At 41.8% G+C, this 17,912-nt stretch overlaps 1 protein-coding gene across 7 annotated transcripts in view; it reads right to left on the bottom strand.

Annotated features, from left to right (window-relative positions):
• The window catches only part of srrm3 (serine/arginine repetitive matrix 3), a 183,664-nt gene extending 166,741 nt beyond the window's left edge, over positions 1-16,923 (bottom strand). For 2 of the 7 annotated variants that reach the window (XM_078422699.1, XM_078422706.1), the window contains exons 1-3: positions 6,444-6,546; positions 4,680-5,168; positions 3,776-4,058 (exon numbers count right to left, since the gene is read on the bottom strand). In XM_078422699.1, the coding sequence (XP_078278825.1) occupies positions 3,776-4,020 (245 nt within the window). In that variant the 5' untranslated portion in view covers positions 4,021-4,058; positions 4,680-5,168; positions 6,444-6,546. Of the gene's footprint in view, positions 1-3,775; positions 4,059-4,645; positions 5,169-6,170; positions 6,193-6,443; positions 6,568-16,864 lie in introns of those variants that run through there. The other 5 variants (XM_078422701.1, XM_078422704.1, XM_078422700.1 and 2 more) reach the window with 5 other exon arrangements.
• Between the last annotated feature and the right edge of the window lie 989 nt (positions 16,924-17,912).

The raw sequence follows: 17,912 nt of genomic DNA on the forward strand, positions 1-17,912 counted from the left end.
GGTGAAAGACTATATTCCAATATGTTGAGGTGCTGTACATTGGACTAGAGGAGACATATAATATATTTGAAATAAAAATGGCTTTGCATGCAGTTACGCCCATTAAGAATGAATTGTAGCTCATGAATGATGTATTGATATACGATCAGAATTTGCAATGAGGCATCACACCCATTCCCTTCATCTGGCTACACCCATTAAGAATGAGATGTAGCTCATGGCATGGATGATGTATTGATAAAGGATCAGGATTTGCAATGATGCATCACACCCTTTTTCTTCATCCCAGGCTGGTTGCAAAGGCTGTCAGTTTACTGAAATATTGGGGATACAGATATGAACATTCACTAAGAACCCAAAATTCTCAAGCAAAATTCGAAACCTGCTTCAATCACAGATTTCATCGTTGACAAGAAAATACCCAGAATGGGCAGTGCTACATTTCACCATAATCTTGCTCTGAATTACTATCTACCTATCTAATCCCTGTAATATAGCAGATTATATTAAATTGTTGACCATGTCGCAGTAACTAATGGACTACCTGAACTAGATTAGCTGTGTGCATCACACAACATTGACAAGTTTGAGAACTCTCTCACTTTTTAGACAGGTTTAAAAAGTCTAAATTGTTGGTTTTAAGCAGACTCTGAATGCTGCTGCACAAAATTATTTGGAGAGCAGTTTTTCCATGAAATCAACTCTTTTCTGGAGCAGAGAATCTTTGTAATCTTAGACATTTATTTACTTGCTGTTGTATATCCCCTTCAGATGTATGAGGTTGCGATGAGTTGCAAAGCCCACTACTGATGTCTAAAGAGACATTGAGTCATTGGCCCTTCAGCCCATGACGTTTGTGCCGAGCAAGATGTCCTATTTGTCTGTGTTTGGCACATATTCCTCTAAACCTTTCCTATCCATGTACCTGTGCACATGTCTTTCAATAAATGTTGTTATTGTACCTGCCTAACTACCTCCTCGATCAGCTCATTCCATATACCCATCACCCGCTGGGTGAAAAAGTTACGCATCAGGTGCCTATTAATAAATTTCCCCTCTCACCTTAAATTATCTCCTCTGGTCCTCGATTCCCCTACCCTGGATAAAAGACAGGAGATAATGTCTTTGGAAACAGTAATTGATGGGTAAACAGCAGTCCATCAGCCATAAAAATAATTAGAAGCGAATAAGAGGAGGCAGAGTCGGGACCTTATGGAGATATTTACATTTTGAAAGGCTTTGAGGGGAGATAGTAGGAAACTTTCCCTTGTAGCATAGATATTTAAAACTAGAGGGTATCTCAGACTTGTGTTGCTACTTTCAGAGCTCTTCACAATGGACCCAAGATCGCTCTATACGCCAATGTTGTTCAGAGTCCTACCATTAAATGTTTAGGTTTAGGGTAAGGGGTAAGAGGGATTCTGAGGAAGAAGCTTTTCACCCAGAAGCAACTGGAGTCTGGAACACACCATCAGAGGGATGATGGAGCCAAGAACTCCCTCAACATTTTGAAATATCTAAATTAACACTTGAATCACAGAGGCAGGGAAGGTTACTCACCAAGTGCTGATAAATGGGAATTGCATAGATAGGTACCAAATTGTAAAGGCTGACATGGGCGTCATGGGCCAAAGGGCCTGTTTCTCTGCTGCATGTTTATATGATATTAACATGAAATAGAATTGTTATTTAAATGTAATATGCTTGAATCTCATTATTCTCAAACTTAGGCTCAAATAATCTTTCATTTTACTTGCTAAATTAAATAAAAAATTAGAATGAAGCGATATGTAAAATGAATGACACCAATAATAAAGCAAAGAATGTAAATATTAATCTATACCAACTTTATGCCATGATGGACACAAAAAGCTGGAGTAATGTGGCAGGTCAGACTGCATCTCAGCATCTCAAGAGATCCCCTGATTCTCAGTCTGAAGAAGGGTCTCGACCCGAAACGTCAGCTATTCCTTTGCTCCAGAGATGCTGCCTGACCTGCTGAGTTACTCCAGCTTTTTGTGTCTATCTTTGGTTTAAACCAGCATCTGCACTTCCTTCCTACACATTATGCCTTGATAATTTGTTGCCAATTGCTGATAAGAAGCAATATTATTTGTTCAGGATTGCAATGAATATGTTGAAAATAGTCCATTGATACCAATAGCATTAGTAACATTAATTACAGCACCACATCTGCAGAGTGATGCATTAGTCTGAAAAATCCATTTACTTTGCAATATGGAAACAGATTCACATTCACGAACATTGCTGTATACAGGAAATTACATATCACAGTGAACCTGATAGTTGTCATTTTACTACCTTAGTTTAGAAATATTACATTGATAAAAGATATTTTTTTAAAGATGAATTATGGTGCTCAACCTGTGCTGTGGGTATGTGGAAAACTTCAACCCCCCATTTTTCGGCCTGCAATCGGTTTATAAGCATCTCATACTAAAGAACTCAGAACTCCAAAAGAGATAGAACGGAAATGGAATTGGAGAGGACATAAACACGTGGTTCAGAAGCCCTGATAGAAGAGAAATTAATGTATTGGACTCTTCTATCTAATTATATAATAAATCACAAAGTTGCCAGGGTATCAAGAGTTAATTAGCTTGGTTCTTTAATTGCCGCCGTTTTAATTGGCAATCTGTGGCACCATCACATGCTGTGAGAAAGCAGCAGGGGATTAGAGGCGGTACAGCGAGGGCTCATTACCTCACACTTTCCTTCACTTTGTCCAAGATCACGTAATTTGTTAAAGAAACACAAAGAGGCGCAATTAATTAAACTGGGCTTTTTTTTGTTGTTGCATTCTTCCCAGAGAGTGGTATGCTGAAAAATGCCTGCCAGTTCAACTCATATTTGGATGGTGCAATCGTCAAACAATGCAAAGTTGCTGCTATACATTGCACGCTGGATATTACAGCCTCGGCCCTCTGCTGAGAGCATAAAGATGGGAGAAAAATGATCACTTTAAACTTAAAGTAAAAGATCCTATTAAAAACCACGAAGACTGTAAACTTGGAATCACCAATGGGCAGGAGTTCACTGGACAACCAACTCATCAGTTACCTCCAATTCATGTAATCAAAGAAACCGCTTAATTGGGCATATTTGAAGAACACAACCACAATATCCTTATCACAAGCGCCCTTCCTCAGTGCGAGAGCGCATCGCAGTCTGGACTGTAATCGGATAAGGATGTCGTGAGCTCTTTGCAGTCCGCCAAATACCATGAGATGCCAGAAGTCGTCGAATGCCTCAAATAAACACATTTTCTCATTTATAAATCCCACCTCGGAGGGGGTAGATGTGCCGTTGCGTTGCAAGTAACAACCTGGACATATTTTAAGAAGTTTAAGCTAACGATGCTACATTTAAAAAAAATAGCGGTAGCGGATTAGTGCTTGAGCGTTGCGTGATCGACATGGAGCCATTTATTGCACCTGGCAGATTTCTTATGGGTGACGGACAGCATCAGTAAGATTGGGTTTATTTCACCCACTATTTCACATTGTGGAAAATGCTGGAACGACTCAGCAGGACAGGCCGCCTCTTCAGGAAGAGAAACAGATTCAACGTTTCATCCGGAGTATTTCCAGCATTTTTTATTTTCATTTCACGTATGGAAATGATGTCGCAAATTAGGAAAACGGCCAAGGAAATATCTTCTTTCAAATTATTGGAATACATTCCTAGTACTATGATTAAGGGGATACATTTCTTGGAAACTTTTACGCAGCGTCAAGGCATGAAGTGCACTCACCCCTGTTCCTCCATCATCTCCTGGAGCTCCATGCATTTGAGTTCGACCCTTCTTTTCCGTTCGTGATCTAGTATTTCCCGGTTGGCCTTTTTTACCACGAGTGGTTTCATTTGCTTGGGGTCCCCTTCGGCGGTGTGTTCCGCGCCGCTCTCCTTCCTCTGCGGGGCTGCAGAGAGCATTTGCTGAGCGCAGCCATTTGTGCAGCTCTCCCGAGCAGAGGGCAAACCGTCGCCGTTGTTGTGCATGTTGGTGATCGAATTACCAATTCAGTTCTGCAAGGGAACTGCAGGAGAAAACACACAGAACTTCAGTTCAACCCACAAGCATAACATCCAAAGTGGCAGATTAATGGAAGTGGAACTAGATTGCACAGAAGCCTGGTGGATAGACTATTTCAAGAGCGTGGAGCCGATTTTATCTTTACTTAAACCATTCCCCCATTTAAGTGCTATTTCGAACGTCTTGAATTCAGGCACATCTTTGCCATGTTACAAATTACGATGCCACCCATTGTTAAAAATTAGTCAGCAACATCCGGTGGAAACCTTTTTTTACGGCCGGTCCCAGGTTTAAAGATCTGCTACTCCACGGAACGCATAGTGTCCACTTACACCATTACACCATTAACACACATTGCCGATTTCAGTACTGATTTTAGTTACATCCTATTCGAAAAAAGTATTACCGTCTAAATCCCGAACTCTACTGCCCAAATACCTGGGTGGGCCATATACAAGTGCATTCTTTACAGCCATACTAACAAATGATAACAAAAATGTGTTAATCCGCGTGTATTAGTATACACCGCCCCAACTTTAAGCAGTCCGGTGCTACAAAATGATCCGGGCAAATGCCCACTAATCGCATTACCATCCGAGCAAATCCAGCCCCGGGTGCCGCTAACCTCGATGGTGAGAGCAGGATGGTGAAACCTATTGTGTTGTCTACAAAGCCGGAAGCAGGATCGCTCGCCGCGGTGTTATTGTCCAAGGTGCTGAACAGTTCGCCTCGTTGCTGACAGCAGGAGCGAAGCCTGTTGTGTCGCTATCCGCGGTGCTGAAAGCAGTGGCGCCGCCGCGCTGCTACTACCCACAGTAGCTCGACGCTCTGCTGCTCGCCGCGGTGCTGAAAATATGGGGTTCCTGCTGGTGTGTTGTTATCCGCGGTGCTGATAAGACTTTAACTACATGCTGCAAGTTTCTAAGAAACTGTAATATCCTGGCCTCACCATCCGTGGTGTAGTGGTGAGAGGCGCTGTGCAGGGTGCTGAGACTGTACTTATATGTGAGAGGCGTTAGCAGCAGTCGACTCGTTGCTCGAAATGATCAACGTCGAACGCCCTGGCGTTTGTGATGCTTCACTGTTCCCTTCGGAAATCTGTCGCGTCGATTGCCTGTGGTAGTCAGATGATACAGGCATAACCAAATGCACGCCTGAAACGTATCCCGTGTGCCTGTCCGCGGGACGATCAAATGTCTCCCTACCTATGGCTGCCTCACTGGAGAAAAGCTTGCGATGTGGCAATACAGAAGGGGGAGTTGCTTTGCCAGCTGTCCCGTGTAACACAATGCGCCGACACTGCCAGCGCCTCGCATATATAAATACACCTCTCCACTCGTCAGCTCGCCCAGAGGAAATCAGACCCAAATGTTCCCCACAGTACAACGTTAGTTTCAGCCCTACACTATAATTAGAAACGTGACATTAGCTCCATCCACCCAATCGCTCATCTTGAAGGATAAAAAAGACAATGACATTTGCAGTTCCCACATAGATCTAAGATTAATTCCGTGCAAAAGTTGGCGAAACGACAACTGATAGCCTATATTTAGATTTAAGATTAAATACACCAGAGCTTGTATTAAATCTCCAATGTACACGGGAATGAAATCTCTTGAGATTAATTTGCCGCCTCAAAAATAAGGTCGTGTTTTACGGGAAAAAAAGTATTTTTGACATAAGTCACAAGTGAAAGTCTGTAAAACGATTACATATTGTTGTCACTAATTTAATTATTCACAAGAGCAGAGACAACGCATCAAAATATAATTATTTCTCATTCTCAATGCATGCTCCAGGATTTCAGGCGGGAATTAATAAACTGGCCAGCTGCCTTTATAATCGCCATAACTATGATTCTGATTATCTACAGAAAGTCTTCTTCTAACTTTCTTCCATCCTTCCGGACTGATCTGATATTTTCCATTTCACCGAGGGAGTGAAAACTCAACGAGAAGGGCCAAGTAAACAGGTTTGATCTGATTAACGGAGTGAGCACCGACCGTCTACATTTAAGACCAATCGCCCTCGAATGCAATTTATCTGATTGGTTTGGGTGGAATAATCATTTGAACCCGACGAGTTTCATAATGTTGCTCCAACGCAAGTCACTCACCAGTGCATCAATAAACCGCTCGCTGAAAGCAAGAAGCCAAAACAATTGAGCTCTGCTAACGTCATGGGGAGTGTTGGAGTTGGGGGTTGGGGGGGGGGGGGGTGGTTGGGGGGGGTTGGGTTGGGGGGGGGGGTGGAGAGAGATCTGATATTTTAATCTGAAGGGCTGCAACGACAGCATGACTTCAGGCGTCCATTTCTTTTTAACCCTTCGTGCTACAGGTTCCTTAAAATCGGAACTTAATGCCGCTCAGAGTGAAAACACAACGCTTACTTGTACGGGAACAGGGCAATCGAAAATCTTCATTCGCGACCCAGTCTGTTGTGCAGACACTAGACTGCGCTCATCGCCACAGTTCTTAAACCGCCGACACGAGGCACTGAAGGCGCAGTGTTACTTGCAACAGCTCCTTTTACACTTGACTGCACTCGCTTTCAACGAAGCATTTGCACACCATTTCAGCTTTTTAAAAAATCACGTAACTGTGAATTATTAATAGGAAAGATGGAGGGTGTGACACCTTTCTTCAGAGGAAGGAGATCAAGTACGTACGCCAATGGCTCTCGTGCATATTAGATGTGTCACATCATTAAAAGTTGAAATCGATAGACCCATAACTTTGAGAATCACGTTGCTCTTATCTTCCCTCACAGAACGGGCTTAACTTGAAAAAAAAACATTGATGCAATCCTTTTTCAATGCTCATTCTTTTTCTGCCGAGTTGAGTTGAACAGTATTATCACCTTGTCTCCATAAATAAATACGCGAAGTCACAATACGCACGTTTAGATCTCATACACTTTTCTGGAGTTGTTCTATTTCAGGATAACAGTGTAAAGTCCCACCCTTCCCTTTCTGTAGCTAAAATGGTAAGCAGCGAATATTATCTCACACCCACATATGTCGGTAATAATGCTTTAAAATAAAAGCTCCATTGGGGTTCTTAAGTGCTCACAAGTAGTCGAACCATGCAAGTCAATCCATTTTAAGCATGGTCGTGATTTCTTTTAGGTATATGTTGCGGAAACCAGTATTCATTGCCAGACTACTGGGATGGAGGTTCAGTCCAATACTCTGTTGCTGTAAAGCTCCGAGCAGAGGTCAGGTGTCTCCCCCCACAGGAAGAAAGAACATTCACCAAGGCATTTGTCTTGTGCACCTTTTGATAGACGCTTTACGCCTATTGTCTTTGGAGCTACCCCCAATTATTCACGCAGGAGTGGAGCATCAGGCAGCAACCTAAAACACAGTAAAACAGGATGCAATTCTGATAACAAGTCTTCCAGAACTGTATTTCATGGTAAATGATATCCTTGTAATTAAATCCATCCTCTCCCCTATAAATCTACTCCAATAGATTTCAACTGGTCTAAAAATTCTATTCCTTTGTGTTATAGCTTTTGCAGAATGACTGGCAACCATGAGGTCCATTCTTCTGCAATTTATTCACCATTCTCTCCATCTGCTTTACACTCTATCTCTGCCTTTTTTTGAGGGGGAAGGGCATGTTACCTCATCGATTGTCCCTGCACCTACTTTCATCTAATTATATCTGTTCTAAAGAATTCTCTAAGAATTATTCACCACGGTAGATTTTGTATATTTATAATTTAAAAAATAATACAAACTTCAGAAAGGGGTAATTTTCTATTTCTGACCAATCCCAAACCAGACATAAGGGCCACATCGGGTCTATGTTCACTTCAAGTTATCTGATAAGGTTGGCAAACAATTGAACATCTCACTTAGAGGTTCACTGAAACCTTTTCCTTTGAATGGTGATGAATCTCTGTTTCCAATCATGGCTCAAGACGAGTCTGATGATTTAAATCTGAATTATTATCTGTTATGTACACTCATATCCCTTGTTCATTAGGAAAGGCAACCAACTTATTTAGCCATAAGGTGGGGGAGCTAATTGTCCAAAAGTTGCAAAACCATTTATATGAAATAACAAGAAAATGAATCTTGGTAGAACATGTTCAGTTCTTTGTGCTAAAATCGAAAAGTGTCAATTTCAAGACACAATAATGTCAACACAATAATTTATAACACCAAGAGGGCAAACATTTCCAAGGGATCAATCTATTTTTAGAACAATACACATGTTATCTTGGCCCTGGATGACTGGTTCTCAAGATTTTAAAAGTCATGGTATGTTTCAATATTACTTTAATTATGGTGAAATATTGCCATGGCTTATAGTCCCAGTTTTGACATTGGAGAATAGCTTTATTAAAGCTGGTTGGTTGCAAAATGGTTGAAATCTTGTGGAGTTTGTGCTCTAACCAGCAGACATAGATGTGCTTTTGTAAGATATGATTAATATTAGAAAAGTGACAAATCATTTGAGATGCACACTCTTTGATGACTTTATGACTTTGCTATGTACATATTGTACCGTATATACACAGAAACAGAAAATAGGTGCAGGAGGAGGTCATTAGGCCCTTTGAGCCAGTACCGCCATTCATTGTGATCATGGCTGATCGTCCCCAGTCAATACCCCGTGCCTGCCTTCTCCCCATATCCCTTGATTCCACTAGCCCCTAGAGCTCTACCTAACTCTCTCTTAAATCCATCCAGTGATTTGGCTTCCACTGCCCTCTGTGGCAGAGAATTCCACAAATTCACAACTCTCTGGGTGAAAAAGTTTCTTCTCACCTCAGTTTTAAATGGCCTCCCCTTTATTCTAAGACTGTGGCCCCTGGTTCTGGACTTGCCCAACATTGGGAACATTTCTCCTGCATCTAGCTTGTCCAGTCCTTTTATAATTTTATATGTTTCTATAAGATCCCCTCTCATCCTTCTAAACTCCAGTGAATACAAGCCTAATCTTTTCAATCTTTCCTCATATGACAGTCCCGCCATCCCAGGGATTAATCTCGTGAACCTACGCTGCACTGCCTCAATTACAAGGATGTCCTTCCTCAAATTAGGAGACCAAAATTGTACACAATACTCCAGATGTGGTCTTACCAGGGCCCTATACAACTGCAGAAGATCTCTTTACTCCTGTACTGAAATCCTCTTGTTATGAAGGCCAACATTCCATTAGCTTTCTTCACTGCCTTCTGTACCTGCACGCCAACTTTCAGTGACTGATGTACAAGTTTAAGTTTAAAGATACAGCATGGAACAGGGCCTTTGGTCCACTGAGTCCATGCTGGTTATCGATCATCCGCTCACACAAATTCTCTGTTACTACACTTTTGCATCCATTCCATACACTCTAATGAGGAAACTGGAGCACATGGAGGGATCTCACGTGGTCACTGGAAGAACGTGCAAATTCCACACAGACAGCAGATGAAGTCAGGATGAATGCGAATCTCTAGCACTATGAGGCAGCAGCTGTTCCAGCTGTGCCATTGTGCCCTTTACGGTTTATGCTGCTTATGAAGTATAGTTGGTCCATTAAATAAATTAAAATCTGCAGATATAGTTGTGGACGAAGACAAGTTTCTAAACAAGTGTACAGGCACTCTATATCTACTGGATCTCTGAGATTAATATTGACATTTGGTTGGAAATATATTAATTCCAAACACTGAGAACTCCCAACTTGCTCAGTGTAAAATTAAAAATGATAAAATGTTTTAATTGCTAATTACTAATATTAGGTGTCTTGTAAGTGGTTGTTCTCCTTGATTATTAGTGTGGTGTTTCTAGGGTTAAAAATCAACCATCCCAGAACAGCAAAAATAGAATGCGTTTTCAATTTGATCAACTATGAAATGAAGATTGATTTAAAAAACTATGGAAAAGCTGAAATAAAGACAATAATTACTGGAACACCACAGCATTTATGCAGAGAGAAATTGTTAAAATTTCTGCTCCATGACCCCCTTCATCAGAATATGTAACATATTCAATGGAAGGGATTTCTACTTTCAATGCTTCAGCCATCTATAGATTATAATAGCAAACCCATCTATGGTGACCTTCCATCTTTTATATTTTGCATTCTGAAGTGCAAAGCTTTAACGCGGCAGGGGCTAAGTTTAAAGGAGATGTGCAGGGCAACGTTATCTACATAGAGAGTGGTGATCGCCTGGAACATGCTGGTTATGGTAGAAGCAGATATGATAGTGGCATTTCAGATAGGCATTAGGACATGCAGGGACTGGAGGGATATGGAATATATGCAGGTAGATAAGGGATGGGTGTTGGCACACACATTGTGAGTCGAGAGGCCTGTTCTTGTGCTGTACTGTTGTATGTTCTATGTTCAATGTTCTATCATCATTAGCACGATAACAATATTAATTGTAATATGACCATAAAGATGGAATATTATCATTATCCAGGGTTGCGGTACTTCATTCCCCAAACCCATACACCATCCCACTAAGTCGTCACCTATATGTCAGTACAACATCGCTGTACTTTTCCACTTTTCTGCTACTAAAGAAAACAATGTCTCTGTAGCCAGTCAGAATCCATATTAAATGGGCTGATAAGTCTGGTGCAGAGTAGGAAATCAATTTACATATGCCCCAAATTCTCCTTCAAATTTCTCCAACAATAAAAACTATCTCCTTTTCATCGTGTTTTTTGAGGGAAGTGATGGAGTAAAACATACAATATTGGTGCTTAGGAAACACCATGTTCCTCATGCCAGAATCCGTTTCTGGATGTGGTTACATGATATTTTCAATGCATGCTGACCATGTTAATCTCATATCTGGGTGCAACTTCCTTGGCACAGTGAGTTGCTTTATTAAACCACACAATGCCACTTGTGTGACATCGACAAGGTGAGGACATGCTATTGCTGTTTCTTCCCAAATTACAACCTGTCAGTGATGTTCGCACCACCTTAAACTGTCAAACATGACAGTCACCCAAATGTTCACCACCAGGTAGACATCTTTTAATGTATGGTTTAGAGTAATGATAGGTTTGAGCATTATTATCTTCAATGATATTCCTTGTCTCACAAAGAATTACAGTTCATTTAATTTACGCGTGCTAATCTACTCAATTGATATCTTCATATCCTATTAGGTTGGTTCAATAACTTTGCACACCGAATATATTTTATCAACATGCACCTGCAATCACTGTAACCTTTAATGTTTAGAACATCTTGCACTCAGACATGCGCAAGTGTGTGATCCTTTCAGGCATACCCCTCAAGATCAAAGTAGGGAGGGGTGGGAAACCGTGATAGTCAAAGGACTAAAAACAAAACACCAACCCAGAAAATTGGGCGGTGTTTTCAGTCTGAACCAACATTTGGAGGTTGCAATGGACAAGGATGGCTGATGATCTGTGAAGTTCTCAGGGAATGTCTGGAAAAATATAAGAAAGAAAAATATAAGAAAATAATTGATGATGAAGGAGTGAATCTCCAGTACCATTTAATCACAGGATGAATTAGTCTGGCAAGAGATAAGGGACAAAACCGCAACGTTATATTCTCCCAGCTTCAACAGTGGCAGTGATGTATTGGTAAATTGCTTTACTACAATTCAAAGTTTCAGAGGTCTAATCATTTGCAAGCAGCATGACTGGCCATCTAGTTGTAGTGAAATCAGAAACAATGGGTCCACTCAAAGACAAGGAAAGAGCTGGCTGTTACTTCAATACTGAGAGATAACTAGAGGTCAAGGTAAAGGCAGTGAAAGACTGCGTGTCTAGACTTGGTCATGAAATCCCTGTGAAGTGTAAGGTCATTGTATGAATTGTCGGACCAACCAATTCCACATTCCTTTGTGCCTGCTTGGCTCAGTACCAACAATAAGCGGTGAAGTGGAAAGTAGAGGTGATAGTTTAGCAGTTAATAGTCCAGCTGCAGTGGGACACAGATAAACAAAATGGGTCAGAACCATACTGGGATATCAATGTGGCACTGTCTCATTCGAGGGAACAAACGTAGCAGGAGAGAATTGGATACAGCGTGCAATTCCCAATGGAACTCTGGACCAACGTGAAACCTTGGGACCAATATCCAGAAAGGAGGAACCCTCAGTTTCTTGTTTCATAGATAACCGGGTACTACAGATCACCTTCTGTCTTGACAGACAAGTGTTTGTACTTTGTCTTGAAAATTAACAGTTTGAGTAATGCTATTTGAGTATACATTTCGCCATTTGTCACTGGCAGAAGTGTGAATTCAGCACAACACTGGTATTAATCATCAGAGCGATTTTTCTAGTTAAAGCCAAAGTCAATCTTTAAATCATACAGTTATCACTCCATTGTCAATGAAAGCGATATTCTTGTAGAAAAATGAAGATCAAAGTAAAATTAAGTCTGAATATTCCATGTAAAATGGAATATGTTAGCTTCCAAACTTGCTGAACTGATGATATATCAAAGGATAAGAGAGTGATGGGACTCCATTAACACTGCAGGTGTATATTGTTCTGAAAGATTAAGATCTCAGCTTTAAGTCAATTTGAACATCTATAGAACATTCCACAGTACCAGAAACAAATATTCTCAGCAAAACCCACCTCACTGTTGCTTGATAGATGAGGACGAAATAAATAATTTAATCATCCATAAAAGAGAACTCAATTATGAACTGTGTCCATATATAAAGACTTCCTCAATTTATTGTGAAAGCAGTGTATACTGCTGCCTGAGCCAAGAGGATGGCATGACATTGCATTTCCTTCAGTGACCTCAAAGCATTCTATTACTAGGTTGGTCCCAGTGTCAAAAACCAAGAGCAGCTAACACTACCAGCTTAACAAATAATCATGGGAAAGTGATAATGTTGATAACAGTGACCAAACGGTGAAGCAAAGGTTATGTGAACAGTGTTGTGGTCAAATAATTCACAAGGAGCTTCGTATCAATACTCAAACCAGTAAGTAAAGATTTATATCTGAAACAAAAATCATTAGATTCCTGCAGAATCAATTCCTGAGGTGTCAGATTCAAAATATATTGTCTCAATTGCTTCATGCCTTGCAGTATAAACAATGACCCTGGATCCACTGGTTATCTGGTTAATTCTGCATTATGGTTTAGCGCGGCAATGGATTATTTGAAAAGTAAGAATGCCAGTTACATTTCAAACTTAGAGCTTCATAAAACGTTAATAATGTTCCACTATTTTAATGCTGCAATTAAATTAAACCAGATTAAACTGATGGTAATTTATTTCCTCATCAAAAAATCATCTTTAGCTGATTTCATGCTTTAATGGCAACAAACATTTGGCTCACTGTGAGAGAAGTTTGCACAATGGCAAAGTGTATTGCAAAATAAACAGTGTTACGGTTAATCCCCCTTTAATGCAATATTGTGAAAAGATTTGACAGCTGATGGAAGCTATTGCAATGATGCAAACAGTCATTTCAGGTCACTAGCTTTTTAATCATATATTGATTTAATTTACAATTTAGATTACCACGTGGTGCTTGCTACTAGAATGCACTTTGATAATTGTGAGGAAACTGATGAGGAATGGCGGAGTAAAGCATTCAGTTATTTGTTGGTGTTTGCAGGCAATTTAAACCCTGCAAGTGGATGGATTTGAGAGCAAACAAAGGATTAATCATCAAAATCCCCAGTTCATCAGAAAATTGCTGTCAAATTACAAACATTTTCATTTAACCCAGGCTATGATCAGGAGACTGTGGCCAGCAGTTCCAGCGTGTTAATTCTTCATCAATGATCTATTGATATTGATGAACATTTAGGTGCATGAGATTCATGTTTCTTGGTTCCCGCCAGTGAAAGCAAGACATGAAAAAGGTGTCTTTGACATGAGGATAGGAGTGGCGGTAATGTGACAGACAGATTTCACAATAACTACTTCAACATCAGAGTAGTGTAAGAAAATAACTGCAGATGCTGGTACAAATCAAAGGTATTTATTCACAAAATGCTGGAGTAACTCAGCAGGTCAGGCAGCATCTCAGAAGAGGAATGGGTGACGTTTCGGGTCGAGACCCTTCTTTAGACTGATGTCAGGGGGGCGGGACAAAGGAAGGATATAGGTGGAGACAGGAAGATAGAGGGAGAACTGGGAAGGGGGAGGGGAAGAGAGGGACAGAGGAACTATCTAAAATTGGAGAAGTCAATGTTCATACCGCTGGGCTGCAAGCTGCCCAGGCGAAATATGAGGTGCTGTTCCTCCAATTTCCGGTGGGCCTCACTATGGCACTGGAGGAGGCCCCTGACAGAAAGGTCAGACTGGGAGTGCGAGGGATAGTTGAAGTGCTCAGCCACCGGGAGATCAGGTTGGTTAAGGCGGACTGAGTGAAGGTGTTGAGTAAAACGATCACCGAGCCTGCGTTTGGTTTCGCCGATGTAAAGAAGTTGACATCTAGAGCAGCGGATGCAATAGATGAGGTGCCGGTAAACCTCTGTCTCACCTGGAAAGACTGTTTGGGTCCTTGGATGGAGTTGAGGGGGGAGGTAAAGGGACAGGTGTTGCATCTCCTGCGGTTGCAGGGGAAAGTGCCCGGGGATGGGGTGGGTTGGGTAGGAAGGGACAAGTGGACCAGGGAGTTACGGAGGGAATGGTCTCTGCGGAACGCAGAATGGGGAGGGGATGGGAAGATGTGGCCAGTTGTAGGTGACGGAAATGTTGGCGGATGATTTGTTGGATCCGCTGGCTGGTGGGGTGTAAGGTGAGAACGAGGGGGATTCTGTCCTTGTTACGAATGAGGGGAGGGGGAGCAAGAGCGGAGCTGCAGGATGTAGAAGAGACCCTGGTGAGAGCCTCATCTATAATGGAAGAGGGGAAGCCCCGTTTCCTGAAGAATGAGGACATCTCTGAAGCAAACTTCAACATCAGAGGTGCCTTCATGGGCGACCAAATGAGAATGTTTTCTTTACTAACGTTATGTTAGATTTCAATTGGGTCGAAAGGATATGTAAAACTCCAAAGACTTACAGGCTTGTAGGTTAATTGGCTTGGGAAAGCTGTAAAATTGGCCCTAGTGTGTGTAGGATAGTGTACGTGTGCGAGGATCTCTGGTCAGTGAGGCCAAAGGGCCTATTTCCACACTGTACCTTTAAATTAAACTAAACCTGCAGTAACTTTGTGAAAGCTGCTGTTCACTTGCAAGGTTTCGTGGTTGCTACCTGATCACTGCTCTTTGCAGGGTCTCCATGGTAGGATTGTGATAGATGCGCCATTATTGGCAATGCTGTGGGCCTATGAGAGGAGTGCAATGGACAACAAACAAGAGCTTGAGCAGCAATAGGCTGCTCCCTGCCTCCTGGCAGCTGCTTAGGGAAGAGGTGATCAGCTGATATCTCACAGCAATCCATGCGCCGCAGAACACTGGAACACAGTCTTTGAATGTACCTGACTGCTGCAAGGAAACAGTCTTTGAATGTACATATTGAATGGCAGGAGTTGGCCATCTAACCCCTCAAGCCTGTCCTGCCATTCGATATGTGCATTCAAAGACTGTTTCCCTGTAGCAGTCAGGTGGCGATTTGCTGTGCTTCACACAGTGTTGTCCAGAAGCAGGGGTTGTAAATACGTCGGAGATGACACCGTCTGTTGAAAATGACAAGGAGCGGGAATAGAAAGATCCATCCAGTGCCTGAGAAGTGGCACACAAAACACCTCGTCCTCAGCCCCACCTTTCTGATCTCCCCATTGCTACAAGGATCTATTATCCTGCAGGGTATCAAAGTGCAATTCCCCTTCAAGGTTTCTCTACACATATCCAATGTTATCAAACCATATAGTTATCAAACACCACAATTAGATAACAGAACTCAAGAAAATGCACCCCAAGGCTCAACAGCCTATTGAGAATGGGTGATAGAGTTTGCCAAATCTCTTTTTAATAGAAGAGCAATGAGGAATGATGTCAGAATATATATCTACCATTAGATAGACCATTGCCTGTGGTGGTAATGGATAAATAACAAGGTTTGTAATTTGATCTTCTGCAAAGTTCAGAGAAAAGCACAAGGTATTGGCAGGTGTTCTACTATTTGCATGCTGAAAACTTAATTCTATAAACTCCCTGAGTAATTATCATTTGAACAATTCTGCAACTCATGCAAATTAAAACTAGGAAATTATTGGAAAGTGAGAGAAAACTCCAGCAAGTCCACAAAAAAAAATGGAATGAATTGCACACTGAAATCTAGAAATTCTTCAACTTTTAAACAAGTCTCCAAAATTCCGGAGGAGATCTGCCTGTCCATGCCACTGCCGACAGCTGTGGTTTCCATGTACTAGCATCGGCTGTACAACGCATTGTTTAAGCTCTTACTGCACAGTATGTACTTATTAGTAATTAAACACTGCACATCTGCAGACTGAGTCCTTCACAAAATGATGTCATGGTTACAGTTCTCAAAGAGCATGGGATCATGAAAACATTCCACTGCTGATTAAGTGACTACAGGGGACATTCAACTGGGCAAGGTGACCCCAACCTGTTGTGTAGGAAGGAACTGCAGATGCTGGTTTAAACCGAAGATAGACACAAAAAGCTATAGTCACTCAACGGGTCAGACAGCATCTATGGAGAAAAGGAATAGGTTGTGGCGGTGCCCGGGGGCTAGGCCACTCCCTTGGTCATTCCCCTCGGCACTGAGTGGACAGGGGGGATTAGGCCACTTCCTGGGTCATTCCCCTGGGGACAGACTGGTCTGGGGCTACGGGGTTTGCTGGAAAGGGTTATTGTTTTTACTCGATCGGGTGACTGAGTGAGTGAATGTTCAGATACTGTATTAAAGTTATTGTTACCTCTTACCTGGCGCCTGGCCTGATTCCTGTCGCGTCCAGACCCACTACAAGGTGACGATTCGGGTTGAGACCCTTCTTCAGACCTGTTGTTGGAGAAGATGAAGGAAAGGATTCTGCACTGGAGCCAAGTTCAGATACCATCACAGCAGCAGGAGGCGACCAGGAAAGTTAATGCTAGGAGTAAATCTCCAAGGGCCTGGAAGCTGTGTTGCAAAGCGTTTCCATGGCCATAGTCAAGGTTGTTGTCCTGAGGGCTTAAACATGAGCAGACAAATGCCATACCTCCTTCAGGGTGAAACCATCTGTGATTCTGTCACTTCCATGTTGACACTGAAGCTGCCTTTGCTATTGCCAGACTTTCATCTGGTCCAGACTCTTGCTGCTCCTGCTGAGGTGGTGCAGTTGGAAGCTGCACCTTTCAGATCCAGACCTGGTACTCCTTCAGGGCCGTCGGCAAGGCAAGGCAGGGCAAGGCAAGGCAAGGCAAGGTTATTTATATAGCACATTTCAGCAACAAGGCAATTCAAAGTGCTTTACATAAAACATTAAAGAGCAATTAAAAGCAATTAACAACAGTCATTAAAGGGAATAGAAAATAAAAACAAGCTAAAATAAAATAAGGCAGGTAAAAAAAATACAAGAAGAAAAGTTACACTGCACTGTAAGAAATTAATAATTATTTGATTTAATAAAAGGCAGCGTCAAACAGAAAAGTCTTCAGCCTCGATTTAAAAGAACTGAGAGGTGCAGCAGACCTGCAGTTTTCTGGGAGTTTGTTCCATATATGTGGTGCATAAAAACTAAACGCTGCTTCTCCATGTTTAGTTCTGTCTCTGGGGACAGAGAGCAGACCTGTCCCAGACGACCGGAGAGGTCTGGATGGTTCATAATGTAGCAGAAGACCAGAAATGTATTTTGGCCCTAAACCATTCAGAGCTTTATAACCCAACAGTAGTATTTTGAAATCAATTCTTTGGAACACTGGAAGCCAGTGTAAAGACCTCAGAACTGGAGTGATGTGATCCACTTTCTTGGTCTTAGTAAGGACTCGAGCA

This window comes from Rhinoraja longicauda, chromosome 26 (genome assembly GCF_053455715.1).
Source record: "Rhinoraja longicauda isolate Sanriku21f chromosome 26, sRhiLon1.1, whole genome shotgun sequence".
NCBI lineage: Eukaryota > Metazoa > Chordata > Chondrichthyes > Rajiformes > Arhynchobatidae > Rhinoraja > Rhinoraja longicauda.